Source organism: Phasianus colchicus, chromosome 3 (assembly GCF_987193195.1).
Source record: "Phasianus colchicus chromosome 3, bPhaCol1.hap1.1, whole genome shotgun sequence".
NCBI lineage: Eukaryota > Metazoa > Chordata > Aves > Galliformes > Phasianidae > Phasianus > Phasianus colchicus.
Window position 1 is genome coordinate 6,815,275 of NC_143438.1, and position 24,641 is coordinate 6,839,915.

Genomic DNA, 24,641 nt, shown 5'->3' on the forward strand with positions numbered 1-24,641 from the left:
TCCCACATGCTGTGCAGCCTCACGCGAGCACTTTATGCAGCTGTGGGTGCCACAAGGTAAAAGGGACATAAAGCTACTAGAGATCATCCAAAGGAGGGCTTTGGATGGTGAAGGGTCTGGAGGGCAAGACATATAAGGAGTGGCTGAGGTCCCTTGCCTTGTTCAGCCCAGAGCAGAGGAGCTGAGGGAGGCCTCATGGCCTCAGGAGTGGAGAGGAGGGTCAGTGCTGAGCTCTGCTCCCTGGTGGCAGTAATAGGGCCCCAGTGAATGGCATGGGGCTGTGTTAGGGGAGGGTCAGGTGGGTGTTAGGAAAAGATTCTTCACTGACAGGGTGGTTAGCCCCTAGAACAGACTCCCTGCAGTCATGACCAAAGAAGCATTTGGACAATATTCTCAGACAGAGGGCTTGAATTTTGGGTGGTCCCACGTGGAGCCAGGAGTTGGACACTATGATCCTCGGGCTTCCCTTCCTCATGGGATAATCTATGATTCTATCATTAACTTGGCAATGCATCACGCTGTACTAGTTCAATCTTATCTCAAGGTAGTAAAATAAAAAACCTGCCCCACAAAGCATATCACAAATTCCCTTACTTTTTGGACTATCTGGACTTCTTGTTGCAGCTCTTCCTTTCCCCTTTGGAGTCTTTAGTCCTTCAGCAAGATACTGGTGGCCACTTTCTCCCAGCTCCAGCCTTCGTTTTGCCTATTCAAACAAACAAACAAACCAAGAAGTGTTAATAAGAGCATTTCATTTCATCAAACAGAATACTGGCACAATGGGAAGGGCAGATTTCACAACACCTGTAGGTACAGGCTTTTACCCCACATTCATCATGAGGACATGTGTCTATTTACTGTAAACCCAAAGTGTACTAAATATTTCACTGTCAAAGGAGAGACCAATTGTTTTGTTTAAATAATTCAACAGATCTTTAAATTTGAAAACATTTGTAAAACTTTCACCCAAGTTGAAAACATTTCAGTTGAGAAAGCTAAAGCCAGTCTCTCAAGTACACAAATACATACACCCACAAAGCTACTTTCCTACTGAAAAGGATCATAGCTATATAATATCCATATCACATCCATGTAAGTTTGAGCATAGGTAGCAGTAGTGCAAGTTAAATTCTTCCTTTGCCATTTGAAAGGATGGCTTTGAGAGCACCAAAAAGTTCCAGAATTATCAACATTCCATCAGTGAAATACTACACAATATATCAAGAGAAGAAGTTAGCTAACTGTTCTCCTCTGCTTGTCAGCAGTTTTTCTCCTAATCATGGTGGTTGTGCTTTCAATGATTTCACATTTGCATTAAAGCAAGGTGGAGCAAGAATAGTATCAGAAAGATGATGCCTGAAGATGAGCTGAACATTCCATTCAGCTCAAAGGAAAACTGTGTTCAACATTGGAATTAAAAAAATAAATAAATAAACTACTAAACTATGTAACACACAAACTACAACGAAAACCAACACTGATATGAATTTTCTTCCTACACAGAAGCAAAATCTACTGCCTTTGGAAACAATTCTTAACTCTTCCATCCTGCTCAAGTTACTGAAATTTGATATAGGGATATTTTGATAGCCTAAGAATGGAAAGAACATTGTCTGACTAGATAGAAAAGAGCAAAAAGGAGTTTTATACCTAATATTTTAGACAATGTAATTGGATTAAATTAAGATTACAGGTATTTCACAAGGAAAAATACATTTTTCTATTTTTTTTCCCCAACTAAGTGGTTTTCCAGCCTGCAAACTGTAAGAGAAAAGAAAGGAGGGGTGAAAAGGGAACAATTCAGGGTGTGGGAATACTAGGCCAAAGGGATACAATTAAAGATAAAAGAGAATCTCAAAACCAGGTGTGAGAAGGAGGGAAAATGCTAAAGACTAAAAATCCAGAGGTTTGCAGCAACTTCATCCATACAAAAAAAAAGGAAACCCTCAAGTTTGGACTACATATCAAAACTCTTTGTCTGAACTTGTCTGGTAACACATGAATGACAGCATTTTGCCTTTGCTTTTGTGGTTAAACACTTGGAACATTCTCCCGTGAACTTCAAACAATTGCATTTGGTTGTTAGTGAACATAAACAGCATCCTTCAGCTGGGCACAGCAGCACAAGCCTGGCTGGATTTATCTAGGGGTACAGCAAGCAACATGATATTGTTAGTCTCACTGCACAGAGAGATACAAAGCAAAATATTTTAGAGTTTAAAATAGCTTAGTGAAGTTACCAAGAAGCAATTTTCAGAAATGTTTTGGAATGTTTAATTTCTGGCCAGATGTTACACGTCACTCAGCAAGTACTTTGTTCCCCTTCCTGTTTTACAAACTTCATAATTGATAAGATCCAGGACTGAAAGTGGTACTGTGTGTCATCTTCTTCTTCCCCAAGTTACAGACCAAAGATTTTCTAGTACCTTTTCCTCACTCTGGAGTTTCTGGGTAATTCATTATTTTCTTTCCCACCTCCAAATTATTCATAGTGCTTTCTGATGCAAGACTTCCCCTGAGAAATGTCAACATTTATTCAGCAAGTGATAGAATCATAACCATTTTAAAAATTCCAATTAATCACAGAATCATAGAGTGGCCTGGGTTGAAAAGGACCACAATGCTCATCCAGTTCCAACCCCCTGCTATGTGCAGGTCGCCAACCAGCAGCCCAGGCTGCCCAGAGCCACATCCAGCCTGGCCTTGAATGCCTGCAGGGATGGGGCATCCACAGCCTCCTTGGGCAACCTGTTCCAGTGCATCTCCACCTCTACATGGAAAAACTTCCTCCTGATATCTAACCTAAACCTCCCCTGTCTCAGTTTAAAGCCATCCCTCCTCGTCCTATCACTATCCACTCTCGTGAACAGTCATTCCCTCTCCTGTTTATACACTCTCTTCAAGTAGTAGAAGGGAGTTTGTGTAACTTGCTTATTTCTGCTGGAGCACTATATCCATTATTTGCACAAATTGATATTATTTGCACTTATTTGCATTGCTTCATCAGTCATAGCACACAGAATCTTCCAATAGAGCAACACAGGATCTGATCATAAGCACCCAGCCAAAGGACACCAGCAGAAAGCACCGCAGTGACAAAGATAAGACACTGAGAACTTTTCAGTGACATGAAACCCGAATTAAATAAATGGTAGTCAGATTCCTCAGAGCCAGGTGAAGCTGTGAGATACAACCAGGAACCCACTGCTCAGAGCAGATCGCTAGGAACAGGTGGCACATCAGGTCCGACACAGCTATGTCCTCATAGCTTCAATCAACACCGAATACAAAAAACAAACAAACTAAATAAATAACAAACAGATACCTACCACAATTAATCCCAGAGGCAAAATTACAAGAATATCTTCAAAGGAACATTTGGCTTTATAGGAAAACAGTTTAGAAATTACTGGGATAAGTCAAGTATTTTCAAGTAGGCACAACCTGATGCAACTCACTTTATATGCTGAGACAGTCTGAGAGATTAACTTGTAGGAACAGGTTGGAGGCAGGTACACTTGCAGAAAACCCAGCCCAGCACTGAGGGCTGCTGAGTGGGAGCAGTGGGCACCTCTTATCCCCCTTGGCATTTGTGTGGCTCCACTTTCATGTCACACAGTAATTTAAAAAAAAAAAAAGCCAAAGTGTTACCCTATAAGAGCACAACAAAGTGCTCGGTGTTAGGCAACAGTCAGCATGGGGTTTTGTGAAGACAGCAGAGAAGGAAGTGCAGCAGTGGGTAACAGCCAGCATCAGCTTTTGAAGGCTGAGCTGTGTGAAACCAAAGCTTTTTTTCTTTGAGAGGGTTTGAGGGAAGAAGCACAAAAAAACATCTTCTAATTCTTTCCAATGACAAAACCACAGAGCAAAACTTTGCCAAACTATGTGTTGAATTTTTTCCTGCTAGGTGCCTCCCTCAGCTTCTTCACAGGATGCAAAGCAGTTGCACAGTCTGCAGAAGACAGACCTAAGAAAAACTATGGTCTGAAATACTCCTGCACCTTTTATGCACTTGAGCAGATGTGAAATTTGATAGAAGGACCATCTCAGACAGGCGTACATATTTCTATTCCCTTAAAATCCCAAATTTACAAACACTTGGAAAAGACCCATGGATATATTTTCAAAACAAACATGTACGGCCAAATTACATTTTAGCTGCGGGCACCACAGCTCTTGTGCTGTCTCCTAGGAAGTCCCATCCAGAGCAGGACACATCTCATGCCCCTGCTCATTTCCAGAGCAGGCCATCAGAACGTAATAGAGCAGCAGCTGTCTCATTTGTATCAAAACAGACAAAAGTTGAACTCTGAATGAGAACAAAAATTAAAATGGGACAAAAGTTTGCAGAGATGAGAGTAGAAAATAACTCACTCCAAGAAAAATGGGCTGAGAAGTCACAAAGCAATGCCAGTTAGAGGTTGTCTGGGCTGAGGAAACAGGAAGATTGAGAATGACCAAGCACAGTGAGGAAGGAGTTCTGTACGTAGACGATAGCTGCTGGTGAGCTTGGAAGCAAGTCAGAGAAATGTGTCTGAGCGCTCAGCTGAGCCACTGCTGGTGACTTGGAGCAAAGACCAAGCTGAGCAGGTTAAGTAAGAGCAGATGACTAAGCCTCATGTTGGCTCTAGAAGATATTACAATTGCTAGGAGCAGATAAAATGGCAGCTTTTCTGTATGCCACCACAACGCAGATATTGCTGGGGAGGGGACCCAAGCCTACTCAGACAGCACAGATAAATGTTGGCTGCAGCAAGAAAGTCATCACACAAATGCTTTATAAGTCCACGTTCAGTTTTGATAGGCATTTCTTTACATTTTCAAAATTAAGCAATCATTTTAAAGCACAATTTAAAAGCAGAAGTTCTGAGGCATGGATTCTAGAAAGTTGTTCCAGAGGTCGAGAGCTGCAGAGAAGAAAACAAGCATCTTGAAAGCATAAATTAAGCCTGATGGTGAAGGAATACAGGAGAAGAACCAGAGGAAAAGGGCACCTCTGGGTGAATTCACAGAACTGTTCAAATGCCAAGAAAATTTCTCCTCCACTGACTGAGGAGATACAGCTCCTTCTTTCTGAAGATGTTCAATTGCACCATCTCTGATACGTGAGGATCGAGCAAACCGCACACCTTAACACCAGGAAAGACCAAAAAATAGGAAAAGGGGCAAAGAGGAAAGCAGGAGAGCCCTCTGCAGGGGCTAACTCAGAAGTGAGGAAACACTCAGGTCATCAATAAGGTACAAGACAGCTATCGGAGTGCTGCCTTCAGACTCCTAGTGACAACTCCTTGTTTTGTACCTATTTCTGTTGAGCAACGATCAAGTAACTTCACAATCCAATCTCCTGGAAAGGAAACGGATTTTTCAGTGAGGATATCTCTACCCCAATTGTCTACACACAGCTACCAATAATTTAAACCATTGTTTCAAAAGTTAATCACGAGAGGATAAAAACATAAAAAGAGGGTTTAAGAAAAGAAGTAGGGAGATACAGGAATAGATTGGAATTAAAGCACTTGTATGCAAAAAGAACTTAAAGTATGTTTCTAAAAAGGAGGTTCTGAGAAGCCTCTCAAATCTCCCCCAGAATATTCCTTCTCTGTCAAAAGTATGTGTTCCCATACAAAACAGAAAAGGAATGGCACTTTAATTACCTCAAATTACATTTTACATATATAGCTCATCCACTGGACTAAGGTAAAAGTATAGAGGAAGATGCACAAAAATAGCACCTCTAGAATCAAATACATGGTAAAACCTACAAGAGGAAGATGTCAGTCTGCAATATTGCTACTTATTCACCTGGATTATTAATTGTGTGACAAACATCTGGTATTTAAAGTAACATAGAAAGAAACATTTTAAATCAAATGAAAGTACAGTTTATAAAAATTGCCCTACAAAACCTACTCTAACACAGGAACCTCACATTTTCTTCTTAGAAAATGGAAACTGTAGTAAAAAGGAAAAAGATAAATAAATCTCTTCCACAACATCAATTTGTGCTTCCTAAGCTATCAGCTCATTAGGTATCACTTATTATCATTTTAACTAAGGTAAATACAAAGGGGACTTTCTCCTAGCATCCATCTACATCAAAAACAAATGATTTTTCAGTGAAGCTGAATTATTGTTTGCTTTTAATGTAGACGAGTATTAGGAGGAAGTCTCCTTTGCATGTCCTAATTGTGTTTATAATTCCGTAACAAGTACCTCACATAATTACCAAATTAAACTACACCCTGATCATCTGAAGCCCATCCTCACTAGCATTTGACCCTGAGAGCTGAAGGCTGATAGCGTTACACTAATGAAGCTTCTTTCAAAGCTTTATCAAATCATCCCATTTCCACTGATTTCCAATATTCATGATTCCTAGAGAAGTGTCAGGAGTATTAAGGAAGCCACGAACTGTAAGGACTTAAATATCAAACCATAAGACTTATATTTAGCTCAAAAAAATCCAAATGTAGGCGGTTAAGTTTCAGCAGCAGATCCCTGCTTGCAAGTAGGATTCAAGCCAGAGGAGCCCAGCAATGACTTTCACTTCTCAGGTTGAATTATGCAGAGGTTGCTGCCAAAGAAAAAATACACAAGTATCATGACTGCCTCCCAGTTATTATTACTGCAGAACACCATACAATGCCATTTTTACACCCACTGAAACGAATACATTAGCTTTCAGATATGCTCAGCGGTTGCAGACAGCTCAACATTTATAAATTAATGTACTTAACACTTATAAATTAAACAAAAGGACCTGCACCAAACCAAGAAAGCAGTGAAACATAGCCATGAAAACTGGTGTTTTCCTCTTGACCTACAGCCAGTTGGGCATTTTTGTCAAAGAGGAACCGTAACCTTGGAGTACTACTGCTCTTTGATTCTCATCTTGACACCTTGAGGCAGCTGACCTGCCAGAAACTCAGGGTATCATCTCATGTTCACCACTGTTAATACAACCAAGGTCAGTAGAAGTTGTATGAAGTTGTTCCACTTTCTTGCTCCTCAGTCTGCTTCAACGCCATGCAATCTGCTTTATGCACTGTCAGACCTGAGCTCAGCACATTAACCACTGCCAAAATGTGCAGTTTGTCATCTCCCACAGTGGTGCAGCACTTTGTACTTCTTTTTTTTTTTTTTTTTCACTAGATCAGGAAGGACAATACAATGGTTATGCAAGAAAAAAAAACAAAGCATAAACCATGTTTCAAGCCTCAACAGAATTACACCTATGCTGCATAGGAAATGAATCATCTGAAATCTCTCTATTGCAATTTTTTCCACCCAATATGAAACAATTACTTCTTACTGACCTCTTACTGGAAGCAATGGCTTTTCAGCGTACTAAACTTGAAGACTTCGGTTACCACTTCATGTTGAAATATGAAAAGTTCTTTTCAGGAAACTCCACCCAGTTTTCATCTCAACTGCTTAAACTGCCCAAGGTGAGGAGCACACCTGTCTCTGAGTAATCCTGAAAACTGCTCAATGCAAAAACTGCTCTTTCATCCCACTGCACCTGCTTGGTTAAGTGGAAGCTCTAGAGACAAAACTTCCAGAAAACGTACTGACAAGCAGCTGTGAGTTGTACACGGAGATCAGCATTTCACAGGGGAATCCTGGATGTAGGTTTTGGGGTGGGTGGGTGCAGGCAGACATTTTATCCCCCTCATTGCTCCCAGTGCTAGGGCTGTGGTGGCCGGGTCCATCCTCCACCACTAGCAGGCTTTAACATCAATCCAGGCCTACACAACAATGTCAGAACTACCACATGCTTGTGCACACCCAGTTCCAAGAAACAGTTTCAGCAAGACTGCTGCCTCCTGGCCAAGGGGTTTTCAGTTGCAGATCGTGTCAGCAATTTCTCTCCACAGACATCTTTTGAAGAAAGTAGGCCTAACGCTGAACTTTCAAAATGGCAGCAGAGCTGGACATGACAAAAGAGCAGCTCCATGGGATGCATTGGTGTGACTGACACGTGGCAGGAGGGTTGGAGATTCATGATCCTTGAGGTCCCTTCCAACCATTCTGTGATTCTGTAATTTCTTTCAGTTACATACCTATGTAACACCTACGCTGACAAACACTTCCCACATTACACAGAATGATAAAACCAAAGAAAAAACTGATATAAAACCAAAGAAAAAAATGATAGTTTAAATTCACACAGTGGAGGACACTAATGCTTCAGTTGGCTGAAGAGCTGCTTGCAATATTTCAGACCTTTGCATTACTTTAAACCTTCTGACCACCACGGAACCAGGACAAGGAAAATACATCTTCTGCATCATTTTAAGGTCGGCCCAAAGAAAAATAATTGCAAAGCAATCTCTCTTAAAATATGTTCTAAAAAGCATTTTATCTTTTGTATTTAAGTAACTTCTTAAGGTACTTCTTCCTCTGTAAAAAGTCATAACCTTCAAAGTAAGACTGTGACTGGATTACTTCCATGAAGTGGCTTTCACTCTCTTGCAAAAATTAGCACAAATACTTAGGAAATAATAAATTTCAGACACTATCACTCAACTATCAAATTGTCTACTGGACAAACAAGGCTTGGGAGTAGTGAAGAAGGGCATTAACAGAAATGGAGATTAGCCTGGGATGAACTTCCTTGGAGAAAATTCCAGTAAATGCCAGATAGCATCAGATGCACAAGTGAAAACTAAAGAAGATCTAAAATGCTGTGTGTGTATAGTAAAAGAATGACAAGGATGATACTTAATCTTTACTCACAGAATGCTGATACAGAACACAGTCACAAAAGTCTCCAGGATGACAGAATTAATGAGATTTAATACTTACAAAATGAAGAGGCTCTGTACATTTCAGGGAAAGAGGAAGGAGCCCTTGCATAGCTCCACCAGTGCAAACTCAGTGTAGATGCACTGTAATGATGCAAGATTGGACTTGCATCACAAGGTTTGCTCACTAAATTGCTAACCTAAGCCACAGCATCTCAAGCTCTGTTTTCCTTGGATACAGGATGCACAAAGAAGAGAACTGTGGAATTGTACCAATGAAGTCTTTAGAGTGAAAGATTTCTTGCCCAAACAGGTCTGCACTTCAAGAGGCCCCCATCCCAAAACCAAGCCTTCTTGCACTCCACACTGAACACCCTACAGAACTCCACTAGCATAGCACCAAAGGACTATGCTGGTTTACTGACAGTGGGCTTAGAGGGAGCCAACTAATTCTATTTCTGCAAGAACACCTGGGAGGATCCACATGCAAACGCTTCAGAAATATAGCACGGATCTGCAAACTGAAAGGCAGTAAGTTTTAAATACTGAGATGCACATCAGCTGAAGTGTTGGGTATTCATGCATCCCCTCAAAGGAGAAAAATCCTCTCTTAAAAGAAGTCAGCACTAACCTTGACTCTGTATTTTTAATTACCTGCCTGAGGCACGACTGTTCTTACATTTAACTACTTGTTCAATTATTCTCATTAGTTATGTAAAGTCAGACCTAAAGTAGTAAAACCTTTTGTTTAGAAGTACTTCCTTAACCTAGCTCCATACAACCATAAAAACACGCAGCTATACTCCTCAAAAGTAATAAATGTACTTTGAGTCCATTTAGGGTGATAAAAATATATAGAGAGATTCCAAAGGACATTGGGAAAGTTGACAAAAAGTTTCAAGAGACAACAGACCTTGATGAGATGCAATCATTTGCACTGCCCAGAGCCAGACACTGAGAAATAACATAATGTTCTAAGCACAGACTGTAATATAGGGTAGTTCTGCAAGTTATCTAAACTGTGGAGGCATTCTGCCATCTCACTTCAAGGAAGCCCAAACACTATCCCAGCAAATAAATCCTAAAATATGATGCAGCTTGCAAGAAGAGACTGATAAGCTGCTCTCAAATAGTTAGTTAGGTGCAATGTTGAAAACAAAGTGACTGGTATCACACACACACAAAAAAAAATCCTTAAGTAACCTTGAAGAAGTTAAAACAATAATCTCTTCCATATACCAAACTTCAGAGTAACAAAAATAACAAGTGCCCATGAAACAGGAAACACAGTTTAAATATCCAAAAGAATCTATTCCTAGAAGCAGTCACGAAGGAAGGTCCAAATCAGCAGCAAGTCACAGAAACATAGCACACAAAGAGAGGAGAGAACCACAAAGAGCAGGGACCTGGAGATCCTACTCATGGCCAACAACCTTCATCTTAGATCAGGAGCCAATAATGCCACCAGATTTCTTTCCAGCGCATTTTTCTGCCCACACACTTAACTGATTTCCACTCAGCCTGGGTGGCTAAAGTTTAAGCCCTTCTACCACCATGTCAAAATAGGCAGCTGTTGTATATACCCTTACTTCAGCAGCCAGTTTGGCAGTGGACAGCTTTCATGGCGCAAAGATAGCAGTGTTTTTAATGTTTTAAACTCTGTGCAATGTCACAAAGAACAGATAAACCACATCCTACCTCAGCAGTATTTTATAACAGTAGGGAGCAGAACTATTCAAGAGCGCTGGCAAAACACGATGAATTATTTTGTTCAAATGGTGGGATATACTTACTTCCAGTGGTAGAGAGAGGGGAAAACAAAAAAAAAAAAGAAAGAAAGAAAAAGAAAAGATGACAAAATCTTCATGAGAAAAAATGAATGATTTTCTCATGATTTTCACATCAGAGTAAATCCCCTCATGGCATGGACAGGGCAATCTAAAAAGTCGATGGGATAGCCTAATTTGCAAAACAACACTCAGCACAGATGTGCTATCACAGGGAATACATTTATTGGGGAAAATAAGTGAACGTTGCTTTCTTTTGCATATTACAATGCGTGTTTCAAAAAATAATCCCTTCTGGCTCTGGTGAAGCGGAACATTTCAAGCCATAGAGTCAAGCAAGGACACGCAAAAAAATGAACCAGAAGAAATGATCTATCCACTTCATTTACTTTATCACCTTTACTAAGTATTCTCTGAACTAATTACCTTGAGATGACTTATCCAGAAAAGAAAATGACAGAAAAATGACTACTACCTTGAAGTCTGAAATTTTAAAATGAAAATAATAAATACATAACTTGCATTTTCTCTCTAACACGTTCTTCGATCAAAGATACTTTCCAACATGAACTTCTACACATCACAGACCACTAGATTTCCCCTAGTTGCTATGCACTTAGTAACATGAAACCACCTTTTAGCCAAGGACAGGAAGAGATTGCCAGGCAATTTCAGAATCTGCTATAGAGTCAAGTGAGCAACTATCTGTCAGAAAGGACAATGAATACAGTTGCTCTCATCAAAGAGCAGACATATGGACTTGCTGACCTCAAGTCAGCACTGAAATGATAAAGTGCAACTCTTAGCAAGATATTCATTCTGCTTGTAGGTAGCAATTTAATATTATCTTCCCTTCACTTGAAAAAAAGTTTAAGTTTCGACTTCAAGTTTGCATTGTTTCAGTTTCAAGAGTAAGTTCTTGAAGTGCTCATATTCAACAATGCTCAAAGTCACTTTGAAGAATAGCTGAGATGGGAAGGGACCTCTCAAGTCCATCTAGTTCACCCCTACCACTTAAAGCAGGGGCAACTTGAGCAGGTTAGTGAGGCTGAGTCCAGTTGGATATTGAGCACCAAAGGATGGAGACTCCACCACCTCCTGGAGAGGCCCATTCCAAAATCTGATTGTTCTCACTGAGAAAGGAAGCATTTTCAAATATTTAAATGGTATTTATTGTATTTCAATTTGCACCCTTTGCCTCTCATTCTGTCACTGAACATCACCATGAAGAGACTGGCTCCATCTTCTTCCCTCCTATCGGATGTTTACATGCAGTGATAAGAGCTCCTGAGCCTCGTCTTATCCACGCTGAACAGTCCCAGCTCTCTCAGTCTGTTCTCATACGTCAGATACTTCAAGGCCCTAATCACCCTTGTAACTCCTTTCATGGACCCACTGCAGTACATCCACGTCTCCCTTGTACTAAGGAGCCCAAACTGGACCCAGCGCTCCAGATACATCTGACCTGCACTGAGCAGAAAGAAAGCATCACTTTCCATAGCCTGCTGGTGATGCAATGTCTAATGTAGCCTGAGTGGTTGCTGGTTTTCTTTGTCACTGCTGGCTATTGGTAATCTTGGTATCCACCACAGCCCCAGGACTTTTTCTGTAGAGCTGCTTTTCAACAGGCCCTACTGCCTGGGGCTGTTCCTCTCCAGAAGCTGGACTTTGTACTTTTCCTTAGCTAAATTTCTCAGGTACCTGCCAGCTACTTTCTCAACCCATCAAGGTCCTTCTGAAACGCAGCAAAACCATCAGCTTTATCAATCACTCCTCATAATTCTTTTATCTTGCCTATCAGTCAAATTATCCCTGTGCAAGCTGCACAGTGAGATATTTCCTTCAGAACCCAAATAACTTTTGCAACCCTGTTTAGCATCATCTTCAATTTTCAACATTTCTCTTTACAGATGCTAGCACTGAATTGTGATGTTACTCTAGTATGGGCTATGCCATTTACTAAGGCAAGGAATCCACTTTTCCATTCCTTTTACATACATCACAGGATGTCCCATCACTCCTCACCATTGCACTGGAAACTCATGCACGATTGCTTGTCAACTGCAGACTTCAGAAGTGCTGCCTTCAGGATACAGGCACTCTTTCATAAAGCACAGCTTACATTCCCTGTTTGCTGGCTTACAACTTCGCCTTTGGCTGTATTAAAGACACAGTGTGTTTGAATGTGCCTACAGAGCAAGTTGTGAGAATTCCATTATCATTTACTATTCTGCTAGCAATTACTATCAGTTACTAACAGTTTTTTTGTTTACTTCTGGGACAAGATGAAAGCCTATCACAGTATTGGAATTAATGCAAATAGAACCTGCCAAAAGGTCCCATTTCCTAATCTGTCAGCTAGCCAACTTTTAAGCTAATGTCACACTGACAGTGCTGTATTTTTAAAATCAATATATTTTACAGAAATCAGAAATCCTTTATAACAATCTCATTTACACAGCAGACAGCTACATCTTTGTTATCTTTTAACTTTTGGTTGGCGATTAATAAAACTAGGAAAAGAAGTAGGGTGAAGGTAGAAAGAATTGGCTATCAAGTACTGCTGGTAAATATTTTAAGAAACAGAACAAGCACCTTTTGCAGTTCCATGTACAGAAGAATTCCAGACTTCTAATTGCGTACTACTTAAACCCCAGAGAAAGGTTTATTTCAGGACTTTTTGGATATCCCAAATTTCGGGGATGTCAGAATAAATCTGAAAGAGTATAACATGAGCAGGGAGGTGAAATAGACAATGCTTAGGATGAAAACAGAAGCATAGGCATTTGTTCATAACACCTGATTTCAGGATAAAGTTCAGAGAAAGCCCACTCAGCTTCCCCCACCTTTCCTACTGCCTGCTTTGCTGTATACCCATGCAGTTATTAAAACTATTCCATAGGCAACGGACAGCTAAATGGGATTTTCCAAAAGCCTGCAAAGTCTTCCAGTGGAATCTAGCACATAAATATCACTTATTAAGGACTGCACTAAAAAGAATTCCTTTCCTTAAATAGATTTCCTACTTCAAAATTATCTATTCAATTCAGGCTCATTGGTTCTTCCACAAATGTACCTTAATCGATTCAGGAGATAAATGACCACCTGATTTAACTGTACCTTCTTCACAAGGATTTTCTTTCTTTTGATCAGTATACCTTGATCCTTTTCATTTTCAAATGCAGTTTCATTTATGAGTCATCATTCCCTACTCACACATATACTTTTCGGTCTCTCCATTCCATCCTTCTCCTCTTGGAGCAGCTGTAGGTAGGGCAAACTTAAATAGCGAGTTTCACAACTGGACAATAGACATCCTTAAATTTAGATCAAAAGCCCTCCCAAAGTTTACGGGATCTTTCCACCCAGACAGATTTATAAAAGTTACATATAATTATGGAAAGGAATAGGTTCAAAAATAGCCAATGTATGATGGCTTTTCTCAAAAGTGCGTGGATAGGAAGGACTTCTTCTCTAAGCAATAGGAGGAAGGCTAAGACAATTCAGAACAGACATTGGAAGCCCCCATCAGCAAACCTCTTCTTTTCTACATTAGTTAGTATTCCAACTATACCTAAAAATGATATCAAACTATAAAACCAAGATTACTCAAGAAAACTTAAGAACAATTCACTATCTGAGGCTGCAAGTTCCTATCTAAGGTGAAACAAAACAACTCTCAAGACAATCCTGGAAGAATCTCACTTTGTCAGTCATCAGTCTATCTCAGAAGCATAAAACAATGAGAAACAGTATTGTTTTGTCCTGACATTCACAACTTCTACTCTTTCAAAAAGAGCCTGTTGGCAATAGCAGTGAGTCTCTTCTTCCTCATGACTTCCCTCCTTATACTTCACACTGGCAAGGCCTCAAAGGCTCTGTGCTCACTTGGAACAAATTCTGCAGCATGGCCCTATGCTTTCCATGGCAAACTGGAAATTTTGCCATTTCAGGTAAATATATTTTACTGAATCAAATATTAAAATATATATATATATATATATATATATATATATATATATATATGGCAGAGTTACAGTGTTCCTTGTGTTAAAAAAATCCAAAATAAATAAGATTGCTACACAGCTTTCACATTTTACTATCCTGCAAATGTTTAAATACACAACAGTGCTGAAGAAAGTATTTGGAGAAAGATGGAAATTTTGGCAGCTGTTCTGGAAAGAGCAGAGGCTCCTGGGAGTGAGCAAGGATTGTGAGATAAATGCATTTGAATGCTTGTCGAAGTAACCAATAACAAAATAGTTATGTTTGAAATTAGATAACACATTAAAGGGATAACTCCTGCCTTGCAGCCCTACAGTTTCAGGCCGTCTCTAGGGTTGGTTAGTTCATTAACATCGCACTAATTGTCTTCAAACATGGAGACTTCCTTCCAAACACCAACCACAACAACACACCTCCTTGTACTGTTAAGATGAAGATGAAGTTCTGCACAGTATTTTGGTTACTGAACTCTGCAGCAGGTCGGAATCAGCCACGCTGTGGGTACACTCAGCTCCATGTCAGCCAGCCACGCTGTTCCATCTGATAGGAAAAGGGAGGCTGTGCTGCGAGTGTGGCCACAAAACTCAACCTTCCTCAATGAACGCCCCATACAACTGGCATTCCCTACAACTAATCTGACCAGAAGCTCCACGAGCCCTCCCACATTTATAATCTATGTGAAGTAAGCCCCTCAGCTGCAATGGTGGGCAGTTAAAGCCATCCTAATTGATACCTCCAGCGATTCCGTGACCTCTCGTCCAAAACCACAACATCTTAACTTTCCTCTGCTAAAAATCTGTCTTGGGAGAGCCCTGACAGTACCTGTAAAAGCAGCACAGCCACCCTTCTTTGGAAGAAGAAATTTCCTGATAGTGATGACTTCAGAAAAGGCCTCCAGTATGACAAGTTCACCCCTATATACACAACTCCTAGGCAGCAATTACACATACAGCTTCACTTATTTCAACGCCAGTCATCAGGCTGTAATTAAAATAAATGTAGCCCGGGAGTCACCGACTGGAGGCCAAGGGTACAAGATATGGTGCAAACACAGAGATAAGGAAACACCGATTCTCATTTTAAGCAACTATGGGCTTCCCCTACGAACTGAGAAGACTGGAGCAATGTTCTCTCCACGTGCTCACAAAGCTCCTAAGCTGCCCCCAAGCCTTTACAAGCCGAAAGCTTGTAAAGATGGGGAGGGAGCGTCAGTCCTTGGGCACTGCTGGCCAAGCGCCAGCAGCTGCAGGCACTCGGCAACCTAAGCAGTAAGTAACGGCACAAAAGCCGCCTATTCCTTTGCAGAGCCATCTGTTGGCTTCTTGTTATGCACCCCACCGCTTCCAGGAGATGCTGAGGACACGCACAGGCAGCGAAGCTCCTGATCTGTTGCAGAAGCAAAGCACGGCGTGGCTTCCTACGGCCTGCTCCTTGCCAGCCTGGATCATCTCCCATGAACACTCCAGGAAATCCTTTCCCTCATGGGAAGCACTCCCAGGGGCACTGGCCCAATCCTCTGTTCACTTTTTTCCTTCCTTCCCAGCCCAGCAAGCAATTAGGTTTACCCTGAGTATCAGAGTATTATATTTCACTTTCTAGAACACGATGGTCTGGAGTGAGCTGGTGAAGAACATCACCAGGACTTTTGTCACTCACTCACAGCTGCAGATCCCTGTCACGACAGTGCCTTTGCATCTCAGTCCGAGCATGAAACCAGTGATTGCCCGCAGGGCCTCGGACTGGTAATTAATCCTTGCCTGAGTGTTATTCTCTTCAGTATTACTGAACAGTTTAACAAGCAGCGCAACTGCTTAATCATAGCACCTGACTCCTGAATTTAGCACACCGAAAACAAGCCTCGCTATTTCTACCTCAAATTTGAAGTGCAACAAGGAAGAAACAGGAACCATTAGTCAGCAACATTATCACTATTCACATAGCTAGAGTTTCATCCAACAAATACACATTAGAAAACAAGGAGAATAAGGGTAATCAAATGCTACCACCTTTTTTCCTCTCTGTTATTGCCTCTCCTGAGATTGACCACATTTGTGGTTAAATGCAGGGAGCCAAACTTCCTATAAGCAGTGTCGGTAAGGTTCCAGATTTCCACTGTGGTTCAGCTGTATCACAGCTCTGGAAGTGCATACTGGTTCATGTTCACGTGTGAATAAACTCCATCCTGCAGCTACAAAAGGTGGGTTTTTATTTTGTCTTTTAATCAGAATCACTTTGCTGGCCCAAATTATTAAAGGAAAAAGATCTTAATGCCAAGCTGTAGATCTTGAACTTGCTAGTCTGAATGAAAATGCCTCATGAAAGGACTGAAATGAACTCACCCTGCCAGGGGAGAGGCAAGCAGCTAGTCAAACAGGAGAGACAACACCAGCACCTCCAGATCCTCAGCACATACCTCCTCCCAGGGCTCCTGAGGACTCCCAGTCAGTGGTCACAAGACCCAGAACTGTAGATACATATATCCTGGCCTTATTTCAGTGCAAGTGAAAACCTTCATCAGTTCTTTTGCAACTTGAAAATGACATTACCAAGTTAGATAGCTGGTGTTGGTGCAGTCAGGATGCGAGGTGCAGCCTGCTGATCCAGTGGCTCAGAGGCTGTCAGTAAGCGTGTCTCAAGAAGACAAACTCTGCAAACTTAAAGATGTGTATGCTGGTAAATACAGGTTTTCATGAGAAGAAAAGCACTTATGTTTATCTTTACCAAGGGATCTGCTCACTCCAAAATGGACAGCGAGGCATGCTGATTTTTGCATGCAGATATCTGCAGATATTTTTCTGCAGAGAAAAATCAGCTCAGGATACCACAGACCTGTGAAGGCAGTCCAAGTAAATTCAAGAAATTCAGTTTCAGCTCTGCCTCTGACAGCAAGAGCCAACCAAGCGAAGGCTGAAGTTTCTCCATGCTATGCCATTATGCACAAGAAGGAAGTGGCTATTCATGGTCTTGACTGATATTACTACCAAAAAAACTCCAGTCCTATATTGAATGGTGTGCATACGCATTAACAGGGAGATCTAATGACACATGCACAAAGAAATCCCCCACTTAAGAGTGCTGCTGCATCAGTCCTAACCAGCACTATTCCTTCAGTTCAGTCTAATACAGCCACTAAATTATACTCCATATTTCTTCTCAAAGAGCAGACTGCGTAGCTTCACTCTTCATTCATTCACTCTTCCTTCCAGATTCCAACTCAGAAAGATATTGCAACTGTTCTGTGCTGGGGCTCGTGCCCTGCAGCCCCGTGTAGCCATGGAGAGACACTCAAATGAGTCTCAGAATCATAAAGAAGACAAAAAGCAGCATCTTTGTCACGCAAGAAGAGGGGGTGAAAATACTTACAGGTGTTTAGCATTACTTTAGAGCAGAGTGATACACTTTGTACTATTTGTGCAACATAAATCAGAGGATTTGGAGGCTGAATCAGGACAAAGTATCTCATAACAGCTTTTTAGGAGAGAAAGAAAGTCTTCCAATGGGCATTCAGGCTGCCTCTGCTCTGCTAGACATGTCACGACTGTATAACCCATAAGAGAGCATGGGTTCTAATGGGCAAAAAGATTTACTTTGATTCTTATGTCACAATTCATGTTTATTGCACTTCCATACAAAGTTCAAAAAGTTTCAAACTATTCAAAATCTGTTCATTCTTCCATTCCAGCAGGGCATTACCACTGAAGAGTTTACTAAGCCAGCTCAAGCATCTGATATTTTCAGCTAGATAAAGTATAGCAGATATAGTATAACATCTCACAGGTGCCTGGAGTTTTCTTCCTGCAAGGTCTCAAGGAGATTCCTTTCTTCTCAATTCCCAGTCAAGGAGTTTGGGGGCTGCTTTTCACACACTGAGAGAACAGAGCTCTTAAAATGGCTGGGAACGACACATTTCTCCACTTCAAATGAAGTGCTAGCAACAGAGATAACACTCGCCTGGTACAATTGGTGCTGCTTCTCCCACTGGGGGAAGTAGGGAAACGTGTTCAAAATGTCACTGAGGCCATCAAAAGAGGTAAAAGATTGCTGGGAAAACAAAAACTAGATAAATCTGAAGGGTGAAGAAAAGGCTGAAATTCTAATCCGTCCTTACTAAACACTGAATGATTCAGTAAGCCCTGATTCACTTTAGGGCAGAAACACCTTAAAGAGTTTGCCTTAGTCGCTGCATTGCAGATGAGAACAACCACAGTTTTGCTTGCTTTGACTTACTGCTAAACTGATTATTCTCCAAGACTGGGAGAGAAGGAAAAAGGAAGGAGATAGTCATCACTCTTATGAAATTATTTAAGAAGTGGAAGAATTGAAAGCATCTTACTTTCCCTAGCAAGCCTCTTTCGTAATTCTGAAGCAAATAAACCACACTCAGGATAGTGTCCTGAACATATGGCTTTCTCTGAATAAATGCCTGCCTGCCTACAAGCCTCCTTTTCTTCATCCTTTTTTTTTTAAATGTCTGTCTGTGGAATCCCTGTTGATACATTCTCCTTCACAGCACAGAGGGTTTCTGCCTAGGAATTAAATAATAATAATAATAATAAGGCTTTATAGTTTTATCACCTTATGCTTTTAAACTTATTTCTGTCCATAGAAACCTGTACCCGAGCTTAACATCTGCACGCAACTTGCTTATTACTGCTACATTCTTCTCTCATATACACTGAATTAAAGCATGAGGTAACTAAGACAATAAAAGGCAAGGGCTTCGGTGCCCCAGAGCATGCAACAGCATGAAAAGCTGCCTTAAAGAACAGAATCATAGAGCAGAGTGGACCTTAAAGATCCTCTAGTTCCAACTCCCTTGCCATGGGCAGGGCTGCCACCCAGTATGTCAGACTGCCCAGGGCCCCATCCAACCTGCCCTTGGGAGCCTCCAGGGATGGGGCACCCACAGCCTCTCCAGGCAGTCTGTGCCAGTGCTTCCCAACCCTCTGAGTAAAGAATTTCTTGCTAACATCTAACCTAAATCTCCCTTCTTATAGTTTGAAGTCATTCCCCCTTGTCCTATCACTATCAGACCATTTAAAAATTCAGTCCCCCTCCTGTTTGCAAGCTCCCTTGTGAGTACTTGTAAATACTGGAAGGCCACAACGAGGTCTCAACCATCCAGAGCGTTCTCCAAGCTAAACAAGCCCAAGAACAGGTCACAAGCAAACCATATTTGAGATCTCAAAGTGATCTGGCACCTTTCTTTACTGCATTTCCTGCAAATATCTCTGAGAAACATGGCTCCAAGTGTGGCAGCTAATGGAAGATGTCTTTCCTTTGCCATTTCCTTCTCCATGCACGGGACACCTGATTTCCACAGTCTGTGTGTCGAGTGCTCCCCAGTTGTCCCATAACAGACATGTTACAGAGGACAATTGGAGGATCACTGTGACCCTTTGGCCTGGAAAAGGCTTCCTGCAAAGGTGCTGCAGATGCATAGCTGCAAAATGGTGGTGGTGAGGGTCCTGAGAAGGGGGGAATACCCTCTGAAGTTTCTCACCCCTCTGCCTGCGACCTCAGGAGGAGCTGGTGACAAACTGCGGAGGATGATCACAGAGAAAATTGTCAACAGGAATAAAAGGGTTGTGAAGATGCCGAAGTGCAATGGTCTGCCATTTTTCTTTTTTAAGTAACAAATAAAACTTAAAAAGCAAGAAGAACACGACTAGAATCTGAAATAAGAAAGAAAGTGGAAGCAATTTTATACAAAGCATGAACCCAAGTCATACCAAAAGCCACTTGATTTTTTTCTATGATCTCCGTTCCTTTATGCAGTCTTTGAGGTGTCAATTTTCGAGAGAACAATTCTCAGCTCAGCACGACAGAGCAGTAATACTGATGGGCATGTAGAACATTAGTGTGTTATAAATAAACCGCTAATTTGAGGTGGGAAAAATCATCAAGGCAGCTCTTATGATTAAGAACCAGAGGAAGAAAATGAGCAACTTGCTTGTGCTACCAGGACACTGCTTTTTACAAAAGGAACTTTTTCCGACCCTCAGATCCTGAGGAAAAAAAAAAAAACAAAAAACAAACACGAATACCAGCACCAGCAAAGCACCCACCAGTCAAACAAAGCAGCAGCAAAAATGCTATTATAATTTTAAAGCCTTCCCTGCCCCCGCTGCCAGTAGTAAGTTTTCTACTGGCTGAAGAGGTTTGTGCCTTAAGAAACTACTACATTGGAGCTGTGAAGTTTCAGCTTCCTCTTATCTGACTTGCAGTTTTACATAACTTGTAAGAGACATTCTGACACTACAGACACCGTGTATTCAAACTAATAACGGGGTGCACAACTATTATACAGCAATTTGTAGCAGGGTTACTTGCTGCTGCTCGATAAATGCCTTACTATGAAAAGTAAAACTTTATTCTGCGGAACTGACACCCAGCATTATTTGTGCTCATGATAGGCCTGATCTCCACGCTCCTTCTGCCTGAGCCAGGCTCCTTCCCACCCTCTTCTCCAGCTTGCAATTACAGATAACACCCTGCTGCTGTGGGGCTGCCATCGCTGCTATTATTTCCATATCACGCGGGCATTGCTGCTCTTTACCAGAATGGCACTTACTAAGCAATATTATAAGAATTTCTGCAAATATCTATGCTCACCATAAGTGAGGATAATGGCCTCATTGCAATAGTCTTGATAAAAGCAGCATGTTCCAACAAGACAGCTTTCAGATATCGCTAAACAAAAGCCTACTGTGAGAGCCGTAACCAACATCAATTCCCACTATGTGATGACATTAGACAAAGTGTGAACTAGCTTACTGTATGGGGACAAAAAACTGACTGTCAATGTGTGGGACCAACGCTGCCTAAAACACCACACTGGCAAGTCAAAATACAACAAGCATATATGCATGGTAATTGCCGTTTAATTCCAGAGTTAGCAGTAGAAGCAAACAAGTAGCGAAGGCAATATTAGCTTACCAGTATCACTCAAGACATTGTAATTCCCTATCTTTCTACTTCTAGTGCATTTGCTTAGGAAAAATGACCTAAAACCAGCAGATGTTAAAAGTAGAATGACATAAATCCCAGGTTACGTTACAGAAGAATACAGCAAAAGCTTAAGGCTCGCTCTTTAAAACCTGCATTTTCCACTACAGAGTAGACAACCTCATATACAGGAATCACCATTCCACACAGGGCACAAGAAAAGACCCTTTCTGCCCAGACATCATTTTACATTTTCACACATTCATGTATTTACACTGTGGTAGTGCCTGAAAAGCCAAGCCTACCATCAAAATGTGATGCACCAATACAAACACCAGGCCAAGAGGTTGTTATTATTAATATTATTTAAACTTTCAGACCTGAAATTCACCAGATGACACCACTCAAATGAAAGCCTAGGTAGGAGGGATGTAGACAAGCCTATATGCCAGTTTTTTGCTGAACTTGCAAGGCAAATTTGAAAGCTTTAAATTTTACATGGAGAGCATTACATTTGCCCTACTGAGACGTATTTCACTCTGAAGTGACATCTGTAGTTTAAGATGTGTAAAAATCACAAAATCATACAGTGATGTGTGTTACTGAGCTCCAATTTTAGTAAGATTTTGTAACTAAGCAGTAGCAAGTCACATTTGCTAAGAACTAATAGAGTGCATCAATAAACTTGACATGTTATAATTCAACTTTGCACTGCACGGTGATGGCCATCATTGAGTTCTAAACCAGAGGCTTTTAATGTCACCTTAATTAACAAGGAAGGAAGTTTGCCAATGAGTTTCTTTCCAGCCCCTTTCTAGCAGCATGTTACACAACATGCAAGAACCTTTGAACCAACTGCTCTACAGCAACCAAAAAAAACTCCAGCAGTATAGCACTGTAAAAAAAGGAGAGGTTTTCAAGAAGTTTATTAATGAAAGTACTTTAGGAATCTACTCATACATTAACCAACACACACACCAAAACTGAGGAGTAGCAATGTTGAAGCTACAGTAGCCAAGGCTGAGCAGACACCTCCTGTTCCCACATTTCCCAGTGCAATTTATTTTTACCAAAAATAGTTGTTCACATAGTTTCTACGAGTTTTCACAGATCTTTCCAAAACAATTAACAGCTCGCAATCTGTACATGATGTGACTACTAAATTCCATGTTAAAGATATAAAAGGGAAAACCAAAATAATAGCAGACTCCGCTTTCAATACTGGCTTGTTCATATAAAGCTCAAGGTACCAAGGGCCCAAAGTCTGCAGTAATGTAACTGAACATCTCAGGAAGCACTCAGTATCTTCCTAAAAATCACATCCTAGGCCTTTGTGCCCTAAGTGGGGCATCTGAACATGAGGTCCTGTGGTAGAGGACACTTCCATGCTTGGATGCAGCCACATACAAGTTGGATGAAAGCAAACTAAAGCTGTCAAATGATGTCCCCTACTAAAAATCTCCTACTTAAACAGAGTAAAGAAGCCAGTACTGGTTTTAGTTCTAGAGGTGGGTTCTTGACACCCTCATAGAATAAACAAAACTCACACTTGCCCACTTGACAGTGAAGAAGAAAAGAAAAAAAAAGACGCCTGACTGATTGTAAAAAGGCTGTCTCCAGTGTTGCATGTTTCTACCCCAGCTTGGACCTAAGCAAAAGACCTTCAGCCCACCATGTCTCAAAGCCGCAGGGCACGTGTGTGCAGCAGTGACACTGGGTTAGCAGTCCCACTATAATAAGTCAGGTCAACAACTGTTCATATTCCTAAGCAGGGCAGGATACACAAAACATGTGCTATTAAGCAAGTTCTTTTTAAAAACAATTACCAACACAATTAAGATTTATATACAAAAGTATAGAAAGAAGGCTAAGATGAGTGAGTAGTACACTCCTACCACATGGCAGAGGCCATTTTCAGTATGTGCTTCGACATCTAGTCCAAGTCTATCCTCTCTCTTTACAGGACTTGCAAACAGAAATATTTACCACAGCTCAACGATGAGCCCAAAAGGCATTAAGAACTCCATGCAAGCCATGAGATCCAGCGACTAATAGCAGCATCCAAATAGAAAGCATAGTACTTCAGCAGACATCCATGCCAGGTATAGCACTTCCAAATGCGGTTTTGGACCAACTTACTTGAGGGAAACAGAAGTAAAATAGTGCTCTTTTAAAGATGTGATAAATGGGGCAACTTTGCCAAGTCTGCCTTCAAACAGAAGACAGAACTGGAATTAAAACAGAGTCCAAATAGTGCATCAGCAGTACCTCGCACTGGTACAGCACAGTGCTGGAAGTACTGACGGTTCCCTCTTCTCACACCCCATAGCCCCTGACACAGGAAGGGGGAGAGGGGCTATTCTCCCCATGGAGAAAACAGAGTTCTGCTGTTGAAAAATAATGCAGGAAGCGATTAACTCTGCCAGCCAAAACAAAGCCTGAAGTTAAACTTACTCATTTGTAAGTACGATAGTTGCCACCGCATATACATACTCAGTGCTGCCAGCTGTAAATGAGATTATTTGCAGAGACTGTAAAATCCAAAGGTTTAGTCACACAAAGAGAAGCTTTCCATACACTGAAGCCTCACTCCAGACAGGGCTGGATCTAACTTACCATCATCATCACAAGAAGCCTGCTCGATCTGAAGTCATGGTCCACGATCCATCCTTAGTGAGCAGTTTCTCTGAAATCCCTGGTCAAGGATTTAAGCCTGAGCCACTCTCATACCTCTCCTCACTAGCACCAGGATGGATGGACAGAAGAAAGCTGGCATGGCTCCTCCTCTGCAGGGCTCCCTGGCAGTTTGTGACAGTAAGATCATCCACAGAACCCACACATTTAACCTACTACTCAGTTTGCCAGTGCTCAGACTGCTGGATGACAGCCTTTCAGCATCTTCAACAGTAACTCAATGCGGGCAAGCAAGCCAGCACAGTAAATTAACCCTACCACCAAAGCTACAGCCATCAGCCCAGTGCACATCTCCAGAAGTGAAATCTGAAGGTGTCACATCTAAAATCTGCTGCTAACATAAATAGTTCACATCTTCATTTCTTACCCAATTCCTCTCCTTGTGCTCTGGATAGGAGAGGAAAGTTGAATTCCTCTCCCACACACAAACACACATCAGGCCCCACAGGACTGGGGTTCC

At 41.3% G+C, this 24,641-nt stretch overlaps 1 protein-coding gene across 1 annotated transcript in view; it reads right to left on the reverse strand.

The window, feature by feature from the left end:
* Positions 1-24,641, reverse strand: part of E2F3 (E2F transcription factor 3) — a 42,818-nt gene that overhangs the window by 12,195 nt on the left and 5,982 nt on the right. The window contains exon 2 of the mRNA XM_090136871.1: positions 595-706. Coding sequence (XP_089992997.1) covers positions 595-706 — 112 coding nt within the window. The remainder of the gene's footprint in view (positions 1-594; positions 707-24,641) is intronic.